We start from the raw sequence: 20,547 nt of genomic DNA on the forward strand, positions 1-20,547 counted from the left end.
TTTGGAGAAGAAACCGAAGAAAATCGTCGACAAGGTAGGTGACATTTTACTACAGGTATATAAAGAAATAATCTTTAGGTTGCCCGCAGAGCTCTGAAAATACCAAATTTGGTGACAGAATTATTAAATTTAAATCTAGCGACTCCCAGAAGATTGATTGTAAAAGGGAAACACCACCGATGAATCATCAATAAATCGGAACATGGGTCATCCTTCCACTTTCAAAATCTTCTTCTTCGGTGACTTACCACTCCCCCACAATCTGCGAGTCACAGCGGGAAATAGCTCATTCTTTTCTTCGCGTGAAACTCGTCGTGCGTGGGTCGTCTGCACATCAACGGTGGCTGAAATCGTCGACTATATAAGCGCGCGAACATTCAGTGTGTCTAGGCAGTATTGTTTTGGACTTTCAGTTGAACTGGATGCAACTATTATTTGCATATGAGCTTTTTTTTGCCCCCTGTCTGGAAAGTGTTTTTAAGAAGTAGTTTGACGACTTTCATTTTTTTTAAATAAGTTATTATAACTTATGGTCGCCAAATTTACTGTGATTCGTTGAAAGCAGAACTTCAAAAAGTGACTGGAAAATGGAGGTTAAAATTGCGCTCGTTTATGCCATGACCTGCATCGCTTGTGTTCAATCGTTTGGAACGAACGAAGCACTGGTAAGTTTGATTTGTTTGAATTGCATCTAGCAGTTTAGTAAAATTAAAATTGACACTCTTTGTAAAAATCGTTGTCAGTGTTGAAAGCAGGGGCGGACCCACATAGCGATTTTTCCGGCCCGCCCCCCCCCCCCACCCCCAAAACGATAAAAAATATAGGATAATAACGTAAAGTTAACCTTTTTAAAACAAAAACAAAGCCCCCCCCCCACCCCCGCTTATTCGCCGGCCGGCTAAGTCGGCGCTAAATTTTGTATTTAGATTTGACCCCCCCCCCCCCCCCCTTATCGCCGACTTGATCGCGCGGATTCACGGGGGGGGGGGGCTACCGGGTCAACAACATCCAAAAATAATTATTTTAAAAAAAATTCTCAGGAATTAGGCCAAACAAACAAAAATAGTGATCTCACCCACCCCCTCCCTCCGCTTATTCACCGGTGGCGGAGTCGCAACCAAAAGAAAAAGTGCCTCCTACCCCCCCCCCCCCCCCCCCGCTTATTCACCGGTGGCTGAGTCGCAACTAATATTTTCTCACGGATTGGGCCCCCCCCCCCCCCCCCCCCCTCTCTCCGCCTGCTGGATCCGCCACTGGTTGAAAGCATGTCTTCCTTATTGCATATAGAGTCATCACAGACTCACAGTTATAGCTCCTTAGTTTTTCAAGCGCTTTTGACTAGCCTTCATATCAATTGCGTTCAAATAACTTTTCAGATTAAAAAAAAGTCTTCAAAGAGTTTGAGACGCCTGTAGCCAATATTCAGTGTCTTATAATGGGGTGAACTGTTCTCTACCAATTAGCTGCTACCCTTTATTTATCACAAAGAGTCGAACGTGTTACTGAGGGGATAATAAATGCCTAAGTTTTATAAGTGTAAAATGGTTGTCAGTTTCGACCGCAATTGTATTAAAGTACGTTACTGCTATATCGAATATCGAAAAACCTAGCGATAGCTTTCACTCTCAGTTTGAGATGTGACTTTGGTTTGAACAGGAATTAAAGAAAGACGACATCGAATCCGTAAATTAATTATTATAGTTAAAATCTTGAAATTAACATCATGTAATGTTACCAACAGAATAATACAGCAACTTTTACGAATGCCATGTGCATTTCCATTTCAAAACAGTAATGTCTGCTTCACGCGGTATGTCATTTCGATTGCGCCATTTAATCCTGTAAAGGCAATTAGCGCATACGTCAATAAAACAAAGGAATATTTGCACTGTTCGTTTTGTGTTTAATTAGCGCATACGCCCATAAACAAAGGAATATTTGCACTGTTCGTGTTGTGTTTAATAGTGCATACGCCAATAAACAAAGGAATATTTGCACTGCTCGTGTGGTGTTTAATAGTGCATACGCCAATAAACAAAGGAATATTTGCACTGTTCGTGTTGTGTTTAATAGTGCACACGCCAATAAACAAAGGAATATTTGCACTGTTCGTTTTGTGTTTAATTAGCGCATACGCCCATAAACAAAGGAATATTTGCACTGTTCGTGTTTTGTTTAATAGTGCATACGCCAATAAACAAAGGAATATTTGCACAGTTCGTGTTGTGTTTAATAGTGCATACGCCAATAAACAAAGGAATATTTGCACTGTTCGTGTTGTGTTTAATAGTGCATACACATGTTTTCGACTTTGGAAATAACATACATAACATGAGCTGTAAAGGGTACATGAGCATTTATTTACATCAATAACACACTTCTTGTAATGGCCAAAATAAAACCGATTGAATCTTTGCGCAGCATAAAACGTCCGACCATTCGGTACAATGGTCTGAAAATCAGACTATTACTTCCTGGCACTATAGCTCTTAAGTCGATTCGACAACTAATAGTCGTTATTTTCCCACGTAAAGACATTTTCAAGAGCCCACCCCCCTTTTTTTTTAAAGGGAAGTTCTAAATTAGTATTATCTTTCAAATGCCGTTGGAATTTAACCTTTTCATTTTATGGCCTGCAAATTGGACATAGTACCTTTAAAACAATTTGTTGATTCAGTGTTTGGCCTATTTTTATTCTATAATAGAAGCCAAATGAGAACAGCTGTCAGTTAATTGCTGTGAATCACCAGTATTCATTGAAGTCAAATGGGTTAGTTTTATCAATGCGAACAATTTCTGATCTTTTTAAACAGAATTATCTATCACAATTCAACTATTTTGAATCAAATGACCTGTCTACCGGTCATCTTAGAAGTCAAGACTCCCTCAACGATGCCATTCGGTTATTTCAAAGGATGAATGGACTCAATGAAACAGGTTGGTGTTTTTTTTTTCTCAGATTGTTCGTTTTGTTTTGTTTTTTAAACCCAGTATAGCATCGTTAAAAAGAGAGAGAAAGAAAGAGAGAGAGAGAGAGAGAGAGAGAGAGAGCAAGAAAGGAACAGAGGTGTCGAGATAATATAGATTCCAACATTTAACACTGAAAAAAAATGTTAAAGTCTGTATTCTTTATTCATTATCACCTCTTTCATTTCTTTTATTTTCGTTTTCACTTTCATCAATATTATTCCTCTAAACGCCCCACAAAATAGCCAAATAACCGGCTTCTTTTGACGATAGTTGGTAGTTGGAAAACTTCTTGCTTTTTATTTCATGATGTACATTCCATAACAGAATAAGGTACCTTACTACCCTTCAAACAAATGTAAAGGTCAAACAGAGTATCTCGTAAAGTTTAGAGGTCAAGAAGTCTTGTTGTTGTGGATATAGTCACAAATATTTCGTTTGTTACTTGAGTCTTACGACATCGAAACAAAAGACACAGGAACACGCACCAAGGTTTCCCAGGGTAGATTCCGGGGATAACAAATACATTATGACAATTATAGAAAACTCTAGGAACTGATCATCATTATCAGCGTCTTCATAGTTTAGACTTGAGTTACGTCAAATGCCTACACTCTCTATTACGATTCGATTCGATCAGAATGCCTGGGAAGATGACTTTTTTATATTCAGTTCTGATGGCAGGAGTAAAAATGTAAAATAAACCGATTGAAATATTAAGATGGAAATTCAAATACACATAGTATTACTGTAATCATATTGGGGGCATCATAATAATAACAATTTACTAATTATTACCAGATACCACGAACACTGATTAGTGATGTAAAAATATAGATATGGCTGGGAGATAAGCGTATTCTTAGAGCAGTCTACATTTCTCGTCTTTTGTGCTAAAAAAATTCCATGTTGTTTATCTAGGACACAAAGTATGATTATATCATTTTCTTCCATTACTCTACCTTCTGTCGGTGACAACTCTTTAGGAATTTTTTGTCCCTCTAAGATTCTGAACTTTTCTGTTCATTGCAGGAATACTTACTGCAGAAGTGCAGGATTTGATGCAGATGCCCCGATGCGGTTTACCGGATAATACCGGTACCCAAGCAATAAATCGAGCCCGACGCTACGCACTATCCGACGTCAAATGGTTCAAGACCGATCTGACTTGGAGATTGGAGAACACCACACCAGACCTACGTAGGTCCAGTGTACGAGAAATCATCGCCAGAGCTTTGAAGGTAAAGAATATATCGATAAATCGATGTATCGAAATTATTGAGAGAACAAAGAAAAACAAACAAACATGGGTTGTCCTTGGTTACATTAAATGATAACTTTACAGAGATATACCATCAATTAAAAAAAAAAGTATTGTAAAGATTCGGAGTTTTACCCTGTTACTCTAAAGTTATGAAAACAGAAATTGTCGTTCCATCAGTTTGAGTACAAAGCAAAACAACAAACAAGAAACAAACCAAAAAGTCACCTCTCGTAGTCCTTGTTTTCTCCTTTAGATTTAGTAAAACCTTTTTATCTTTTCCCGCCTTTAAATGTTTTCACGCCACGTGATTTCATCTATCAGAAACCAACTTGAGAGCTGATTGGTATTATTAATCATTCTTAGTTTCTCTCAGTTTCTTCAATTTAAAGATAAACTTTAGTACTGGTAATGCGAGTGCATTGTGAAAGAAAAGGTGTGGAAAGGATCAGAAACAGTTGATCAGTAGCATGTAAGTATTGGTGTGCACTGCAAGGTTCTGGAGTCATCAAAATCATAATAAATTTGACCGAGTCTTGACCGAGTCTTGGGAAAGTAACACAGAAAGCTATATGTGGGACAACACACATGGTGTCGGGGCTAGTACTACCTCGATTTCCTTGTCTTTCTATGCTCATTACTCAGCCAGTATACATTTTCTTCCAAAATTGTTTGGCACATGTCATTTATTTGTAATCTTGAACATTCAGTGTAAGTTTCGTTTGATTCTGTGAGAATGAATTTTCTTTTTTTTTACCAGAACTGGAGTTTATCTTTAATTTTACAGTATCATTCACATATCAAAGTCCTTTACGAAAGCAATCGTCTAACCGGAACTATCTACTCTCCTTAATATTAAACGTAGGACTGTTAATAAGAGTTATTAGTCATTGAAAACAGTCGGTTTTTACTCATTTCCGATCATGACCCAGTTCTTAAAGAACATTCTTACGCAGGGACGGATCAAAAGTATATAGGCCTGCGTGTTACGATGTTATTTGATGCAAAAACAATGACATCCGGGTTCTTAATTCTATTTCTTTTCGATAGATCTACTCAGTCTCCCATGGCTTTTGAAGTGGTTTATATATATATAGGCACTCCCACTTTCATTTCCACTGTGGCAACTCCTTGAATTCAAGATCATTATTCTGAATTATTGTTAGTATTTTTTGTTGATGTTGGAAGTAGTTTTTTAAATCTTTAAACAACATCGTTACGATCCATCGTTCATCTTTGCGCAACGGGGCCAATATTCCGACTATGAGGATAATATAACATTAATACTCCAGTGATGTTTCATACAAAATTAAAGGGTGCGGTTGAGGGTTATGCCTGGGATTAAGGTTAGGTATGGTTGTGGTTCACCTCGGACCAGTTGTCACTGGAGCATTTGTCGCAAGCTACAACCTTTGACCAATAATCCGGATATTTTGCCTTAGAGGCTTAGGTAACCACGATGAATATTACTACATACTCACAGCGTCGGCCAAGCAGACATGGTTACTAACTGAGGTTTAGGATTAAGGCACATTTCGTATTCTAGCTAAACGATTCCCATCTGGTATTTAACTAATCATTTGACCCGAATTGTTATAACCTATTTTAGCCCAGGAAACGAGCGAGATTGTGTAATGGTTAACAGCCATCATGAAATAATAATAAACCGACTATCGAATGTCTAGGAATATTCGCTAAAATTGTTAAATGCGATAATAATCCTTTCATGACTGTATTTAGGATTTTCGATATATTCTTAATCCAATCTTGATCACGTACCAGAAAGATATTACTGTTGAAAGTGATCTAATGATGATTGGGCGTTTTATGCTGGATATTCATACCGAACAGTGTTACGTCAAGTCCTGAACGTCATAATTAAGAAGTGGGAGAAGCAGAAGATGGGGTCACGTAATTCATCGTTTATCGTCAATACAAAACAAAACAAAAACACTATAAAGTCAATGAAACTGTCATAAAATTTTGAATGCATCATATAACATCTCTTTCTCTCTTTATCTCTCTCTCTCTCTCTCTCTCTCTCCCTCTCTCTCTCCTCCCCCCCCCCTCTCTCTCTCTCTCTATCACTCTTCATTTCTGTTATCTCTTCAGCATTGGTCTGACGCGTCTCAGCTGACGTTCCGTGAGGTCCAATCCGGCGATGCCGACCTCCTCATGAAGTTTACTAGCCGCGACCACGGTGACGGCAACCCCTTTGACGGCTCAGGCAAGGTCTTGGCGCATGCCTTCTTTCCCACCTCCGAACGCAGATATAGCATCGCTGGCGACGCCCATTTCGACGAAGCGGAAACGTATACGGACAACTCTTACGCCGGTGAGTAACGTGATACCGCTGGTACACGATGCGTCATTTCGATTGCGTTAATTCTTGCGCTAATAAAGCCTACGAAGGTAATACGTGCACCCGCTAGTGATTCCTCGTAATGTCTGCCCTACGTCAAAGATAATGACATGGGGCTGACGCAGTCTTACGTCAGTCAAATTGACGCCTTGTGTGCAACAGGTTTGATACGAAGGTAATACGTGCATATGCTAGTGATTCATCATAGTGTTTGCACTGCGCCAAATAATATGACGTGGGGCTGACGCAGTCTTACGACAGTAGAATTGACGCATCGTGTGCAGCAGGTTTGATACGAGCTGCACACGAGGCGTTATTTAATTGTTTGATGACGTCAGTCCGTCAAGCGGCTGGTGCTGCGTTTTACGCGCCTTGTGAGAAAGAAATATCTTACAAAAATGAATGCAAAATACAAACTGAACATTGCGTTGTACAAATGATTTGTCATGCGTGTATTTTTGTTGCATTAGAACCTCCCTTTAAGGGTATAGTATCCCTTTTGCAGCCAACATCAAATTCTGTAGAACTTTGTAGGAATTATTTATATGCCTATGTCACGTATATGTCCTATCTGTGAAATTTAAACGTTAGCAGTGTCCTAGCATTCAAATTATGCAAGGAAACCCGTTTACTTCTGGACTTCACTGTCAGACACTATTGAGTGTCTGACTAGCCTCTTTTTTTCTTTGGTAATATCATACATAAAAGGAGCTGTAAAGGGTACATGGGCATTTGTTTGCATCAATAACCCACTTCTTATAATAGCCCACATTAGACTGATTAGATCTTTGCGTAGGGTCTGAAAATCAGACTATTAAATTAAACAACCGCGATTGCTAAATTCGATTCGACAACTAACGGTCGTTATTTTCCTAAAAAAGACATTTTCAGGCCCTTTTGTTTGGAGGGAAATTCTAAATTAGTATTTTCTTTCAAGTGCCGTTGGAATTGAACCTTTTCATGATTTTGGGACATATTACCTTTAACTCTTATCATGCCACAGAGCTAATCCCCATCGTGCCAAGCCCCAAATCCCCCCGTGTCAGGTTGTTTTGGAGATAATCTGATTAACGCGATGGTTCTATATATGAATGGCGAGTGCAAAACACACAGCACAGTCCAATGAGCATGAACAATAACTGCTATTATACCATGGCACTCAAGCGATAGCTCTCTCGCATGTACAAAGCACTATAGCGATAGCGTGCATGCAGCCTTATGGCAGGCTATGAGTAGCAAGAGTCATTCACTCTTGCGTAAAGATTGTACTGAAACCAATAATGGTGCTTCATAGCTCAATTTGTAAATGTTCATAAATTATGATTACCTAGGTCCAATAATCAGCAAATTTGAAGAATTTGTCAGCAGCATTATACTCTTTCTATGCATTGCTACGTTTGTTTGTTTTTCTCATTCAATATTAAATAAAACAATTTTGAGAGATATGTTGTAGCTCCTAATGCTAATCTTTAGGGAAAGTTTTGGAGAGACCTCTAACTATTTCTTACATGCAGGTGATACAAAGTCATATTCCAAGTTCACTTCCTCTATCGGTATATAACCGACGAAAGTCAAAGAGTCAGAGGAAACGAAGACTGGTTTCATTTTTCATCATATCCTCCCACATATACAGGCACTAACCTCTTTCAAGTAGCAGTTCATGAATTTGGTCACAGTCTCGGTCTTGGCCACTCCAATAACCCGGATGCCATCATGGCCGCTATTTACCGTGGCTACGTGCCGAATGCAGAGCTGCGCGAAGACGACATCGCCGGGATTCAGGCCCTCTACGGTAACTATTTGTTAACCTATACTAATCACACCCCTAACATCAAAATAACCAACCAACCAACCAAATAAAAAGCAAAAAAAAAAAAGCCAACAAACTAGCCGCCCCCCCCCCCTCCCCGCCACCAACAAAAATAAGCCAAGGCAACTACAAAGAAGAAAAGAAAAGTTTCTCAATTATTTAAAGGGTTTCATTAATCCAATGAAGACAAATATGTACTGATAACTCGTCCGCCTGCACAGCAAATGTTTAAGTCATGCTAGCACTGTTTTGCTCCATTTTTTTAGTACCGTGTACTTGTTTATATTATCCTTGGAGCTAAAGGCAAAATTTCGCTAGGTGTGATTGACTCTTTTTATTTCATTCGATTTTATGGTCATTATTTTCCATGATTTGTTGTATTTTTAGGTGCAAACTCTGGTGTGCCTGAGGTGGAAGGAACAGAGGGACCTAAGGCGAGAGGAAGCTGTGTCGCTAACTTCGTAGCCGCTGCCCAAACTCATACGGCTGGATCGTATATCTTTAATGGTAAGAATATTAGGGTGACGTAGCCCCACAGGGGTGGGGGAATCATCGAAAGGGGGGGGGTAGACTCAGAAAAGGGAGAATAGAGAGAGAGAGAGAGAGAGAGAGAGAGAGAGAGAGAGAGAAAATCGAAACGATGAAAGACACTTAATTATGACTCCTTTGAAATACTAAGGCAACTGCAATTGCGATTGATCTAATGAAACTGAAAGATTTTAAAGCGCTTCATTTCTTCATTTTCAAATAGTATCTTTTTATGCCAAGGAACCACTATTTGGGACAAACTACCCCCTTAACTTAAACAGTGTGCATCTTTAAACAGTTTTAAGCATCTTTTAAAACTTCACCTGATACAGCAAATTTGAATTTGACAAACGCAATTTTTGTGTGTGCAATTACCATTGTAGTATTGTATTTTCATTGTCCCCCTTTTGGATTTTTTTGTGTGTACATTTTTAGGATCATCTACTTATAAGTTTGTGTAACTTTTTTGATGATCCAACCACTTCGTAATTTCCTTTAGTGTATTTTCCATTAGTTCCATTGGTTTATCTATGTTTGCAAGAAACTATTGTATTCTTTGCCTTTGTATTTTTTTTATGAAAGTGGTGAATAAATTCAATTAAATTCAATTCATCATACAACGTAGATTGGTATAATCATTCACTTGACTCTCAATCCAAGGACTGAGGGTTCGAGTCCCTGGTAGGTAATAACGTCCTTTGGCAAGAAATTAATCAACACTTTGCCACTCTCTGCCCAGATGTAAATGGGTACCTGGCAATTGCTAGGGTAATAATAATTGCAGGGCCCTCATGAAGAACAGCATTGATGCTGATGTGGTTTCCTTATGTAAGTAAAATTTATTATCATCTTTTTTATTGCTATTATTATTAAATCTTCTCTGTCATACAGACACTCATGCATTTTTGGTGGACCTTTTCGGGTTGGTATCAGAGCCAAAACCCATATCAAACATCTTCCGAGGTCTACCGACAAATCTTGATGCGGCTTTTTACTACGAGAAAACTGGAAAGACTTACTTCTTCAAGGTATGTTGCTGAAATGTCTTGTAATGTAGCCTTTAATTCCACTTAAAAAAAATATTTTCGTATTTTCTTGACGAGTCAATTAATTTTCTTCAAAAAACCACTAGGACATGTTAAATATTATTTTCGATACAAATTGTCATCTTTTTGTAAAACTCACATAATTCATTGTTGTGTCATAAAACGTTTCATTAAAAAGAGTTCTAGGTGATATAATTTGTGGTTTAGTATGTTGTCGGCCTACTGTTGGTCTCGTCGGTATAACTGGGTTCGGTCTATCTGGATTGATAACAGGCGTGTAGTAACAGGCGCGGATCCAGGATTTCTTAGGGGGGGGGGCCAAATTTGAAATCATGCGAACCATATTGGTACTACGCAAAATGTTGACCAGTGACATAATTATCTGGCGCTTGGTCTCGTAGGGCGGGGGGGGGGGGGGGTGCGAAAGGGGCGCAAAAGGATATCCCACGCCTGTCATATCGAAACATAACACCCACATCTAGTTCATAACTTTGGAAGGGGAGGGCTTTCACCAGGCTTTCACTCCCGCCGGAAAAACAGTCTGAGATTTTTATAATGGCTAAAGTTTCTAAATTCCGAAAGAAAATGTATATTTATACCTATGGTGTCGAGGTGCTACTTCTTCATGTTTTGTTCGGTAATGAATAAAGTTAGTTTCTGTGGGTGTCAATCATGGACATGTACGCTAACTCCCCAACCGCGTAATCGTTTACATAGTGCGCTAGGGGGGGGGGGGGGTGTAAGGATGGGGAGTTTTCCCCCTTCCTTATCAGCATAGGCCTACATGTACGTCGGCTCTTGCTGAAGCCGTAATGGCTTATCATACCTCGGCGATCATATCAAATAGTTATTTGTCTGCAAATACTGGAAATCAATAACCATTTTCAATAGGATCAGCCGTTATGTGTGCAAACAAGTCATTGTCCGATGTCGTACGTGATAATAAAGATGTCAGGCTCGGTATTAGGTTTTAAAAAGTAGACTTTATTGACTTGTAAAATGATAACTAAAATATGATTACAAGTTGTGTTTTGACATGATTAAAACAATATTGGTTGGCTTTCGCCCCCCCCCCCCCCCCGATTCACAACTGTCTTGTTGGAGGGAAAATCGCAACTGATATGACCCTTCTTTTCGTCTTCCTCTTTTTATTCTTCCCTTTATCTCCTTTTTCTCTTTCCCTTTCCTCCCTTCTCTCTCTTTTTTTTTTGCTGGGGGGGGGGGGGGGTGAGGGAGGGGGAGGCAAGGCCATTTCGGCACCCCGATCTCCTTCGTTTTCTCTTTTTCTTTTCTTCTTCTTCTTCTTCTTTCTTTCCCTTTATCTCCTCTTTCCCCTTCCCTTCTTTTCATTCTCTCTCCTTCTCTTTTTTTGGCGAGGGAGGGGGGGGTGCAAGGCCCACTCGGCCACCCCTGGATCCGTGCCTGTGTAGTAGAGCACCCTTCGGATACAAAATCTACCAGAAAGTAATCACCTACCTTTTTCATTATGTGTACTATTAGGGATCAAATTATTGGAGGTTTGCGGATTTACAAATGGACCGAGGATATCCGAGAAGTATCCGAGTTGGATGGGGTGGTGGGATACCCGATGACCTAGATTCTGTCTTTGTGTGGAGTGGAAATGGAATGACTTATTTTGTCAAAGGTGAGTAACTTCTTCTTCTTCTAGTAATCTTCAAAGGGCTCTGCAGTCATCATGAAGATTGTTTTTTAAGCAGATGTTTCTGCATTTATTGAAAAATCAAATGCAACATTTGAAATAACAATAATAGTATGTAATATAATTGATTTACGTAAAAGTGACAACTGAGATGCATACACATGAAATGCATATATATAATTGAAAACTTGAAAGTATGCGGGTAAGTTAAGGAATCAAGATAAATTCAAAGGCCAACTATCATAAGCATGAATGCTTGAGTCGATAGCAGCCGGGAAAGAGGGGTGGGTACAAGACGCTGTTATATGAATATGTACTGGAGAATAGAGTGTCACGTATAAAAAAAAAAAATTCAGAAAGTTTCTAAATAAAAAGTACGAAGAAAGTAAAGAAAGAAAAGAAAATTTCAACTGTGTGCATGTGGGTGTGTTCAGGTCAAGTTAGAGTTCGATTCGTATTGTTCATGAACTGGTCGTCTTGAATTAATTGATATAAACAAACCATTAAAATCGTTAAGACCCTTACAATGTTTATGAATATTTGGATATGAAAAGATGAACTGATGATTGCGAGCGCAGTGTGAGGAAAACAAATGAAGCTTAGCGGGGATAGAGGCATTGGATGCCTGAGGATTGGGCCCTGGAAGACTTTAAATCGCTCTTTAGATTCTCGACTCAGGGGTGGATTCTGGATTATCGGGGAGTCCCCCCCCCCCCCCCCCCCACCCCCTATAAAGAGAATTCCATCTGGTACATGATTATGGAGTCAGGTTCTAAATAAACAATAGGAGAAAGGTGATAAAGGTCACTAATGTGACAGTAACCCCAAGCTCCTTTACAAGATAAGCCTGTCTTCTAGCTACCACCGGTAAACCAAGAATACCTAAGTCTTCATTTCGTCGGTGTCACCTTTAAACTTTTAGTTAATTGTTTGTTTCTTACTTGTTCAGGTTCGAACTATTGGCGTTACAACTTCCTTTCCTCTTCGGTCGATCCTGGATATCCGAAATCGCTATCCGTCTGGAACGGAATCGGAACCAAACTCGACGCAGCATTCCAGTTCGAGAACAAACTAACCTATTTTTTCACGGATGGCGAGTACCGCCGGTTCGACGACAACAACTTCCAAGTCGCAGCCGATTATCCGAGACGCTCGACCCGGTGGTTGAAATGCGAAGAAGAGATGGCCATGGTCGTATCACCTGACCCAACACCGGATGATGGGATGATGACGATGGTCACCGATGACGGGTCACGTGGTTCGAAGGATGCGCTCAGCGTCCTCGCTCTCCACGCCTGCCTTATTTTTAGTGTAATGCAGCTGCATAATATATAGGCATACAACTTTCAACTGATTCTCTATACCGTGTTTTTTAGGAATGTCCCTTTCCTGTCGGCTTCATCGTATTGATAAAAACGAGATGATTCATGAAAATTTATGGAGTTTATGGAGGATATGACGAATTTCCGAGATAATCGGGATAAAACAAATTACAATATGAATGTAAAGCACGTACTATGTCGCTCTTATGATTGAAGTGCGATGGATGTTTCTCACAAATGGGGTCAAGGAATGGCCCGTGATCTCCTAGCGCCTAAAAATATTCGCAACTTAAACTACCAGCGCTGCGCATATTCGGCTGCCTTATTAGCGACATAAACGGCCCACTTTGTTTCAGTTGGTCACAGCATGGCGTGTATCATTTTATTTTGTGCTTGTCCAACATAGCAGTATTCGCCATTGTGCCCAACTCGAACCGGGTTGGCCAAACTTTCTTTTTTCAACGGCAATGGGTTCAACCGTCTGATGTAGCCCAAAGGGTGTAAGCTTAGAGCATAATAAGTAAATGTACTTGATCTTCTTCTTCTCAGAAGATCTAAGCAAAGGATACGATACAAAAGATGGATTCAGCTATATAAATGTGTAAAACCTTTTCGACGCCTTTATCTGAATTTTACATACACAATTTATATACTCTGCTATGTTAACTAGTTTTTTTTCCTTTGTATCATTTGAATTTAAATGTTCACTAAAGCAACGGGAAATCATGGCCGTAAATTAAAATCACCTGTAAAAGGATGATTTATAAAATATTAAAAGTTAGAAGGTGGGAGGAACATGAAATAAGTACTTCATGTTTTATTATTGAAAGACTACCCCTTACGGTGGTAATGTTTTTTTGTTTACTGACTGTGACATACTACGATTGAGCTGTACAAAATTATACTTTCCATAAAATTATGAGGTATCAAATTAAGCGGTTTGATAGCAGAGTGTAATATAAGTTATTTATGTATATAAAGAAAGACTATGTATCTAGATCGAGATGTCGGCCTGACAGATATTCGAACGATATTTATATGATCAAAATCCCTGTTGAATAACTCCAAAACGGGAACAATTATCATGTACTGACTATTATATATTTGTAATAAATGGTTGTCATTTTCTTATTTCTTTGTCAAGTCGTAATAAAGCTATTATAATTCTTGGTCCTGTTGTGTAGAGAATAATGTGGAATAAGTCATGTGAAGTATATAGCAAGGACATAGCTCTTCTACATTTCCAGTATTTTGAATATTTGAATTTACGATGATCGACGTCTAGTATTTGTTACGTTCATCTTCATTTTTGGAATTCATATTATCACTGGATTATCACCATTATCACCATTATCACCATTATCATCATTTACACCATTATCATTATCATCGTTATCATCATTATCATCATTATCATCATTTACACCATTATCATCATTGTCATCATTAACACCACTATTCATCATTATCACCATTATCATCATTATCACCATTATCATCATTAACACCATTTTCATCATCATCATCATCATTATCACCATCATTATCTTTCAAAGTGAGAGTGCCACAACATGAAGTAAATGTGTGGAAACCCCCAAAACAACAACAACAACAAGAACAAAATAATTGATTCAGATTTGTTACTTTTGTAAGAAAGCTAGTAGAGTTTTCGCGATGGTTTTCGTTTTTATTACTAAACATTAAAAGACACACTACTCTATACTCACAAAAATGCACAGCACTGTCATCAATAAATTCAAGAGCTATTAAGCAGCTGACTTATAATTATTTTAGTATATGTCTGCTTAACCTAGATATGGATACAATAACGTTTCAGAATGGGAAAATTCCTAAAATAACGAAAGCTTATTTTCTAAGGATCATTGTTAGTAGCTAGGGGTAGCCAGGTTCTTCGCATTGATTGAAAGGAAAGCTTCAGATGAAATTTTAATGATACAAAAAGACAAAAAAAAAAATCTTAATAGTTAAACCAGGGAGGTGAAAGAAAGGAGTGGAAACGATTGTAATTTATTCAAACGCATTCGAGCCGCGCTTCTACTACGGGGAATTTCGGAGGCCAGGCACCATTTTCACATTTATTACAAAATATTAAATTACCGGCAAAATTTCAGTGTAAATCATAAACTTTATATGGGGATTGTATTGGGAATAGTACATCAAACAATTTTTCAAATTTAGTACTCCGCCCTTCCAATAATTTGTGTGCCAGAGTTGGTAAAAGAAAAAATAGATCCTGACCAAAAATCAATATTTTAGTATAATGCGCTAATTTGTGCATATTTTAATGTCCCGTTATTTGATCCATGATTTACAATATTCGATAACTTTAGGTTTGCTAATGCGTGCTTTCGCGTGTTTTTTGTTGTTGTTGTAATTTTGCAGTTGGAAAAAAGGATGAAATTACACAAGTTTGTGTTCGCTTGCTCTACTCATTACACATTCAACAATTGATGAGAAATCACTGAAAGGGACAGCGAGCAGTTGCTGGGATACCATTTTCTGATGTAGGAATTCTAAATCCTGACATTTCATGCGCTCTTTTATCTCACCACCTGGTCAACAGTTGCAGATTAGCGCATAAATTTTCGGCGGCTTGGAGCATGGGGTCAAAGGAAAGCGGCTTGATTCCACTCCATTCTTTCACCTCTCTGTTTAAACTGTACACGTACGGACTATATAACAATAAAATGGGCTCATTAGCAGGAGGTTTTAAGTCAGTATTACAAACATGACAGGATCGTATATTTACAATGTCGCACTTCAGAACGGTTTAGGATTCATCAGTTCGTGATTAACCATCTCTCTTTGAGATGTAAATATATAAAACAAGTAAGGATTATTCGGTTCACTAATCAGGCACTTTATCATCGATTAAATTAGCAGGGAGAAAAAAATGAAACATTTACATAAGTGGCAGCAATATTCTAAATATCCTTTTTGAAAACTGATGAAAATTAACTTACTATAAATACATGCACTTATAAATAAACACACATTTTTCTTCTTCTCATGAGTAGCATAATCTAACGTCTTTTCTATACAAGCCCTGTAGTAAGTACTGCTTAACAAATTACGGATTGAAAACAAAAAATTCTAAAGATTAGACCTCACAAGTGAGCAAATCTGCCTGCTTCTTATGATAGTTTATACATAGTTTAGAATTTTAGGTCATTACTTAAGGCAAAATTTCGAGAATGTTCTAAATACATATCTGAGATTGGATGTAATGAAATCAATGTCAAAAATACATTCATAGGCAAAACTGATCACCGGGACTAATAGGTGTCTATTCTTTTTTTTTCTCATTTGATAAAAATACAATAATTATGCTCAGGGCTATACTTATACTAATGGATTCAGCCTACTAGACCGACAATGTTGGACTTGCGGGTCTTCAGACACCATTTCTAAGGGTTCATCAGCCCGACATTGCCGGTACCACGGGCTGTCTGTCTACCAGGACTATGTCTAGATGATAATCATGATGGCGGTGAAGAAATATATTGTCTATATCTTCTGTTTTGACTTAAAATTGGCAAATTATTCGTGACGAAAAGGTCCCTAAGATCTGATGTTGATGCCATTAACATATAAACATTACAAAAGTAACGAGTCTTGAGTATAATTTATTGAGTTGATTTCCAAAATTATGATACATCCCAATGCCCCCAAGATGGAGTATTAACTTCATTCAAGTATAAAAAAGATAAGAAAAAGAAACTCATTAATTTTATTAACGTCTTGGGTTTTATCGTGGTAATGTCGCAGGATGTCGTCAAACAGTTCTGAATCTTCTGGCTGGGTTTGTCATGAAATTCACTTTAAAATGAGTTGGTTGTGGGTTTCTAAAAAAGAGCTTATACAGCTTCTAGAAGGAGAGAAAGAGATGAAAAAAGAATGGAAAGAAGAGAAATAATCACAGAGAGAGAGAGAGAGAGAAGGGGAAAGATAATAAGACAAAGAGAAGTACGATAAATTCCTCAAAAGGCTCCTTCAAAACATTTCAACATAAATCCAAAATAATTTTGTTGCAATCGATCTTTCTATTTCTTTTGCATCTCTACCATCTTTTATTGTGTGTGTTAGTGTGTGTTTTGTATACTGTTGTACTTGTTATGTGTTTAAATGTTGTGTGGGTGGGGGGGGGGGTAGTAGGTGTTTTGTAGCTTTTTCTCTTTTTATATTTAAATAGTTTTTTTTTGTCTCCAAAGGAAAATGAAGAGGTGTAACTTTTGTATATAAATGTAAAAGATCATTGGTAAATGTATAAAGACCTATGTTAAATTATTTTGTTATTTTGTATCCAATGTTATGAATGTACAATTTTTCTTTGAGAGAAAGGAATAAAAACCTATGAAAAAAAAAAAAAAAACTTCAACATACCTCCAGATAATTCATTTATTGATTTATTGTTTTTGCTTGTTTTTATTTCATTCGAAGCAGATTAACTGCACTTGTTAAATCTGCTTATAAGGATATCTCTCCGTAACAACCCTATCTTGCCACTAGCCAATGTCTACGATCTCAAACTAAAAGAAATATGGTCTGAAGCTCCAGTAAAATAATGGTAAGTTCGTACAGAGCTCAGCACTTCCTTGAAGTCTTGATTTTCGATATTCACGATCTTAGAAGATATTGGAAGATTTAAAGCCCTTCCAGTATAATATCGTACTACGTTCGTGATGAGCTCAAAATTCCTTGTGAAACTGCAATGTTGTGTTAACTCGCAGTAGAGCATTTTATCGGCTGGCGTTATTCCTTGTCTTTCCAATTTAGTATCCCCTCCCATCTGTCTTTGGTTTCCATGTACCTTTTAAGACCCCTACATCTAGGCTAACACCATGGACAACTATCCTAAAGGAAAATCATCCTCTGACCAATACCTCCCCGCCAAATAATCCCAGACAACCATTCTCCCAAAACGACCAACTCCAATAAAGGACAATAGCCCCCTGGTCAAATACAACCTTAATATATAACCAATTTATAACCCGAAGACCACTTCCTAAAAGGATATTGTCGTGGTCGAGTGGTTTAAGGCGCTAATATCCTTTGGCAAGATATTAACCTGCACTTGCTACTCTCCACCCAGGTGTTAAATGGGTACCCGGTAGGATGCGACCGTCATTGTTGGTCAAACAGTTTTTGAGCGTCAAGTACGCCTGGCTGGAATGCTCCCCAGGGAGTGGAGATTGTACACACAGTTTGTGCGGGCAAGCACTGAATCCAATGACTCAGAGACATTTGTATTAAGCGCTATATAAAAGCTAAAAATTATTATTCAAGTAGGGGGTAAGTGTCCGGGAATGGCCTTCCTGGACACTATTACTATTGGATGATGTTTGGGATAATTGTTCTAGGAGGTTACAAACCTGGTGCATCGTCTTCCTCTTCTTCCTCAACGTCCTCCTCCTCCTCTTCGACCACGGGTTCCTCTTGGTTCTGAGCTGGTTCCGCCTCGGACTCTGGTGCTGGACCAATATTAACCTGGGCAATGCAGAAGGAAGCATTAAATATTATTAAAGGTAAAGACCAGTATTGGAAACGCACCAATTTCAAAAAATGAAATGGAAGCTCTCATTACCAATCATGTGAAAGAATATGTTTTGACTAATACATGATGATAAAAAATTTGCCGGGAAACCGCCTACTAATTCATATATTTGGTAAATTTGTTTCTCTCATGGACCGTGAGAGATAGGGTAGTCCCATATATATCTTTCTGTGTATAGTGCTTGTAACTTTACAAAGAATGGGCCAAATTTCTTATCATTTTGATGATTCCAGAACCTTGCAGATGCTAGATGCTAGATGATCAACCTTTTCTGATCGATTCCACAACATTTCTTTCACAATGCAATCGCATGACCATAACTGGTCTTTACCTTTAACCCTCATTAACTGTCTTGAAACCAACTCAAGGGTAAATTCACTACCCCATTTTACATTCCATTGAAATTATGTTTGGATTACATTGTCATGTTTGGATTACATAGTCATGTTCGCACATTTTAAAACATGACGGACAATGCTATTGAAATAAGCCAGTTCATAGATACAATCTGTGCATGGGCAGATAAAGGTAAAAATGGTAAAACCCACAGAAATGAATACTGGATATGCGCTCATGAAAGTTATAACATTATTCATTTATGCACCAACGGTACATTCTATGATACGCAGGTGGAAGTATTCTTTTCAAGAGGACAAACAAAAGGTATTCATGAAGCACATCTAGGACTTTGGCAGTTATTATTCTAAGATGCTCAAAGTGGAACTTCTCCATGTGTAAAAGATCTGTGGATATTTGGGGTCATTTGTACCATGTGCTATCTGTAATCTCCCTTATTGCTTAGACTTAAATCCCGGGTCACTTTCGTAAACAACTGGCGTTTAAAAAAAAAATAAGCGCGTAACAAAAATAGAAAGTAATGTTCACCCACAAATTACAACAATATTATACGTGGTACATAATTCTAGTAAGTGAATAGAGCTCTGCGTAGCATTAGTGATACTTATTGGAGCTTCATTCCTCTCCCCATGTCTGGGTATCATCGATGATAAGACCAGAGGATACCTTGCATCAGATTGTGAGCATTCTAGGTAAGATTGACCCATACTTTAATTATTGATATTTGTACCTGTGTACAGTTGAACAAAAAATAGTAATCCTTCATTCTAAATTGGCAAACTTTGTCACAACATTAGTAATAGTTTCGTCAAATTTGTCACAAAGTGAATCATCCGAGTGTCCCTTCTCATGATCTTACTCAGAAAGCGATTAAAATCAATTCCTCTAAGATTGTCCGACAGAGTTATCTAGGAGCATCAACCCACTTCATTCTCCCACAATTCCAGCTCATTTGTCTCCTTAGAAATGACGTGTACCCCCAACTACTTGGCCCCTTTACAAGAAGTAGGCTAGTAAATGTATTCATAACTCCATATTTTAACTTGCATTATCGGATAGGTGGCACTTTATAGGCGTTAAGATGTGGAAAAATCAGGACCATACGGGGAGATATTAGACAATTCTGAGTAGGGAAAGTTTATTGATGCAGTCTAGCCGAAAATTCCCAAACTGAAATAATCAAAATACCCTTCGATTTCTGAATTTGCCAAAATTGTCATCCAATTATTTAATGTCTAAAATCCAAATGTGCCCAGAATTTATCTTTAAAGCCTCGGTCACATATACCATTACGAACTGCTACGAAGGCCGTACGAACGATTTTCAGACAATGGAAATTCGGGAAGACAATGGAAAACAGGGAGATTCGTACGAACGCATCGTTCGTAAGAGCCTTTGTGACCGTAGCTTAAACTGTGATCATCACGTGGCCATACACCTAGCCTACTCATGCTTGTAACGCTCCTGCCAGCATGGTTTATAATACCCAATGCAGGAGGCGTCATTATACCATTGCATCATTACTTGCGCTAATAAAGTCTGCCAATGCAACTATAGAACGGTGATTTAAAGCTTAGTTTTCATTATCAAATGTGCAAAACTTTTGCAATAACTTACACGATGTTCCTATCGATAACATGGCGTCAATAAAGCCGTTCT

General features: G+C 38.2%; 2 protein-coding genes across 2 annotated transcripts in view; one reads left to right on the forward strand and one right to left on the reverse strand.

The window, feature by feature from the left end:
* The first annotated feature begins 379 nt into the window (after positions 1-379).
* LOC581457 (matrix metalloproteinase-16) lies at positions 380-14,087 on the forward strand. The gene is made up of 9 exons (XM_781452.5): positions 380-665; positions 2,814-2,937; positions 4,000-4,208; positions 6,341-6,563; positions 8,224-8,382; positions 8,788-8,907; positions 9,820-9,956; positions 11,475-11,619; positions 12,584-14,087. The coding sequence occupies exons 1-9, from the start codon at positions 588-590 to the stop codon at positions 12,967-12,969; spliced, it is 1,581 nt and encodes a 526-aa protein (XP_786545.2). The 5' UTR covers positions 380-587; the 3' UTR covers positions 12,970-14,087.
* Positions 14,088-15,775: 1,688 nt separating this feature from the next.
* LOC581509 (SPARC) overlaps positions 15,776-20,547 on the reverse strand; it is a 31,450-nt gene continuing 26,678 nt past the window's right edge. Inside the window, exons 6-7 of the mRNA XM_781502.5 lie at positions 18,350-18,464; positions 15,776-16,845 (exon numbers count right to left, since the gene is read on the reverse strand). Coding sequence (XP_786595.1) covers positions 16,835-16,845; positions 18,350-18,464 — 126 coding nt within the window. The 3' untranslated portion in view covers positions 15,776-16,834. The remainder of the gene's footprint in view (positions 16,846-18,349; positions 18,465-20,547) is intronic.

The sequence above is a fragment of the Strongylocentrotus purpuratus genome, unplaced genomic scaffold (assembly GCF_000002235.5).
Source record: "Strongylocentrotus purpuratus isolate Spur 01 unplaced genomic scaffold, Spur_5.0 spur5_scaffold_10, whole genome shotgun sequence".
NCBI lineage: Eukaryota > Metazoa > Echinodermata > Echinoidea > Camarodonta > Strongylocentrotidae > Strongylocentrotus > Strongylocentrotus purpuratus.

Coding starts and splice junctions, on each gene's coding strand:
- LOC581457 (XM_781452.5), top strand. CDS start 588: ATGGAGGTTAAAATTGCGCTCGTTTATGCCATGACCTGCATCGCTTGT. Junction 8,908..9,819: donor TGGATCGTATATCTTTAATG/GTAAGAATATTA, acceptor TCTGTCATACAG/ACACTCATGCATTTTTGGTG. Junction 9,957..11,474: donor GAAAGACTTACTTCTTCAAG/GTATGTTGCTGA, acceptor GTGTACTATTAG/GGATCAAATTATTGGAGGTT.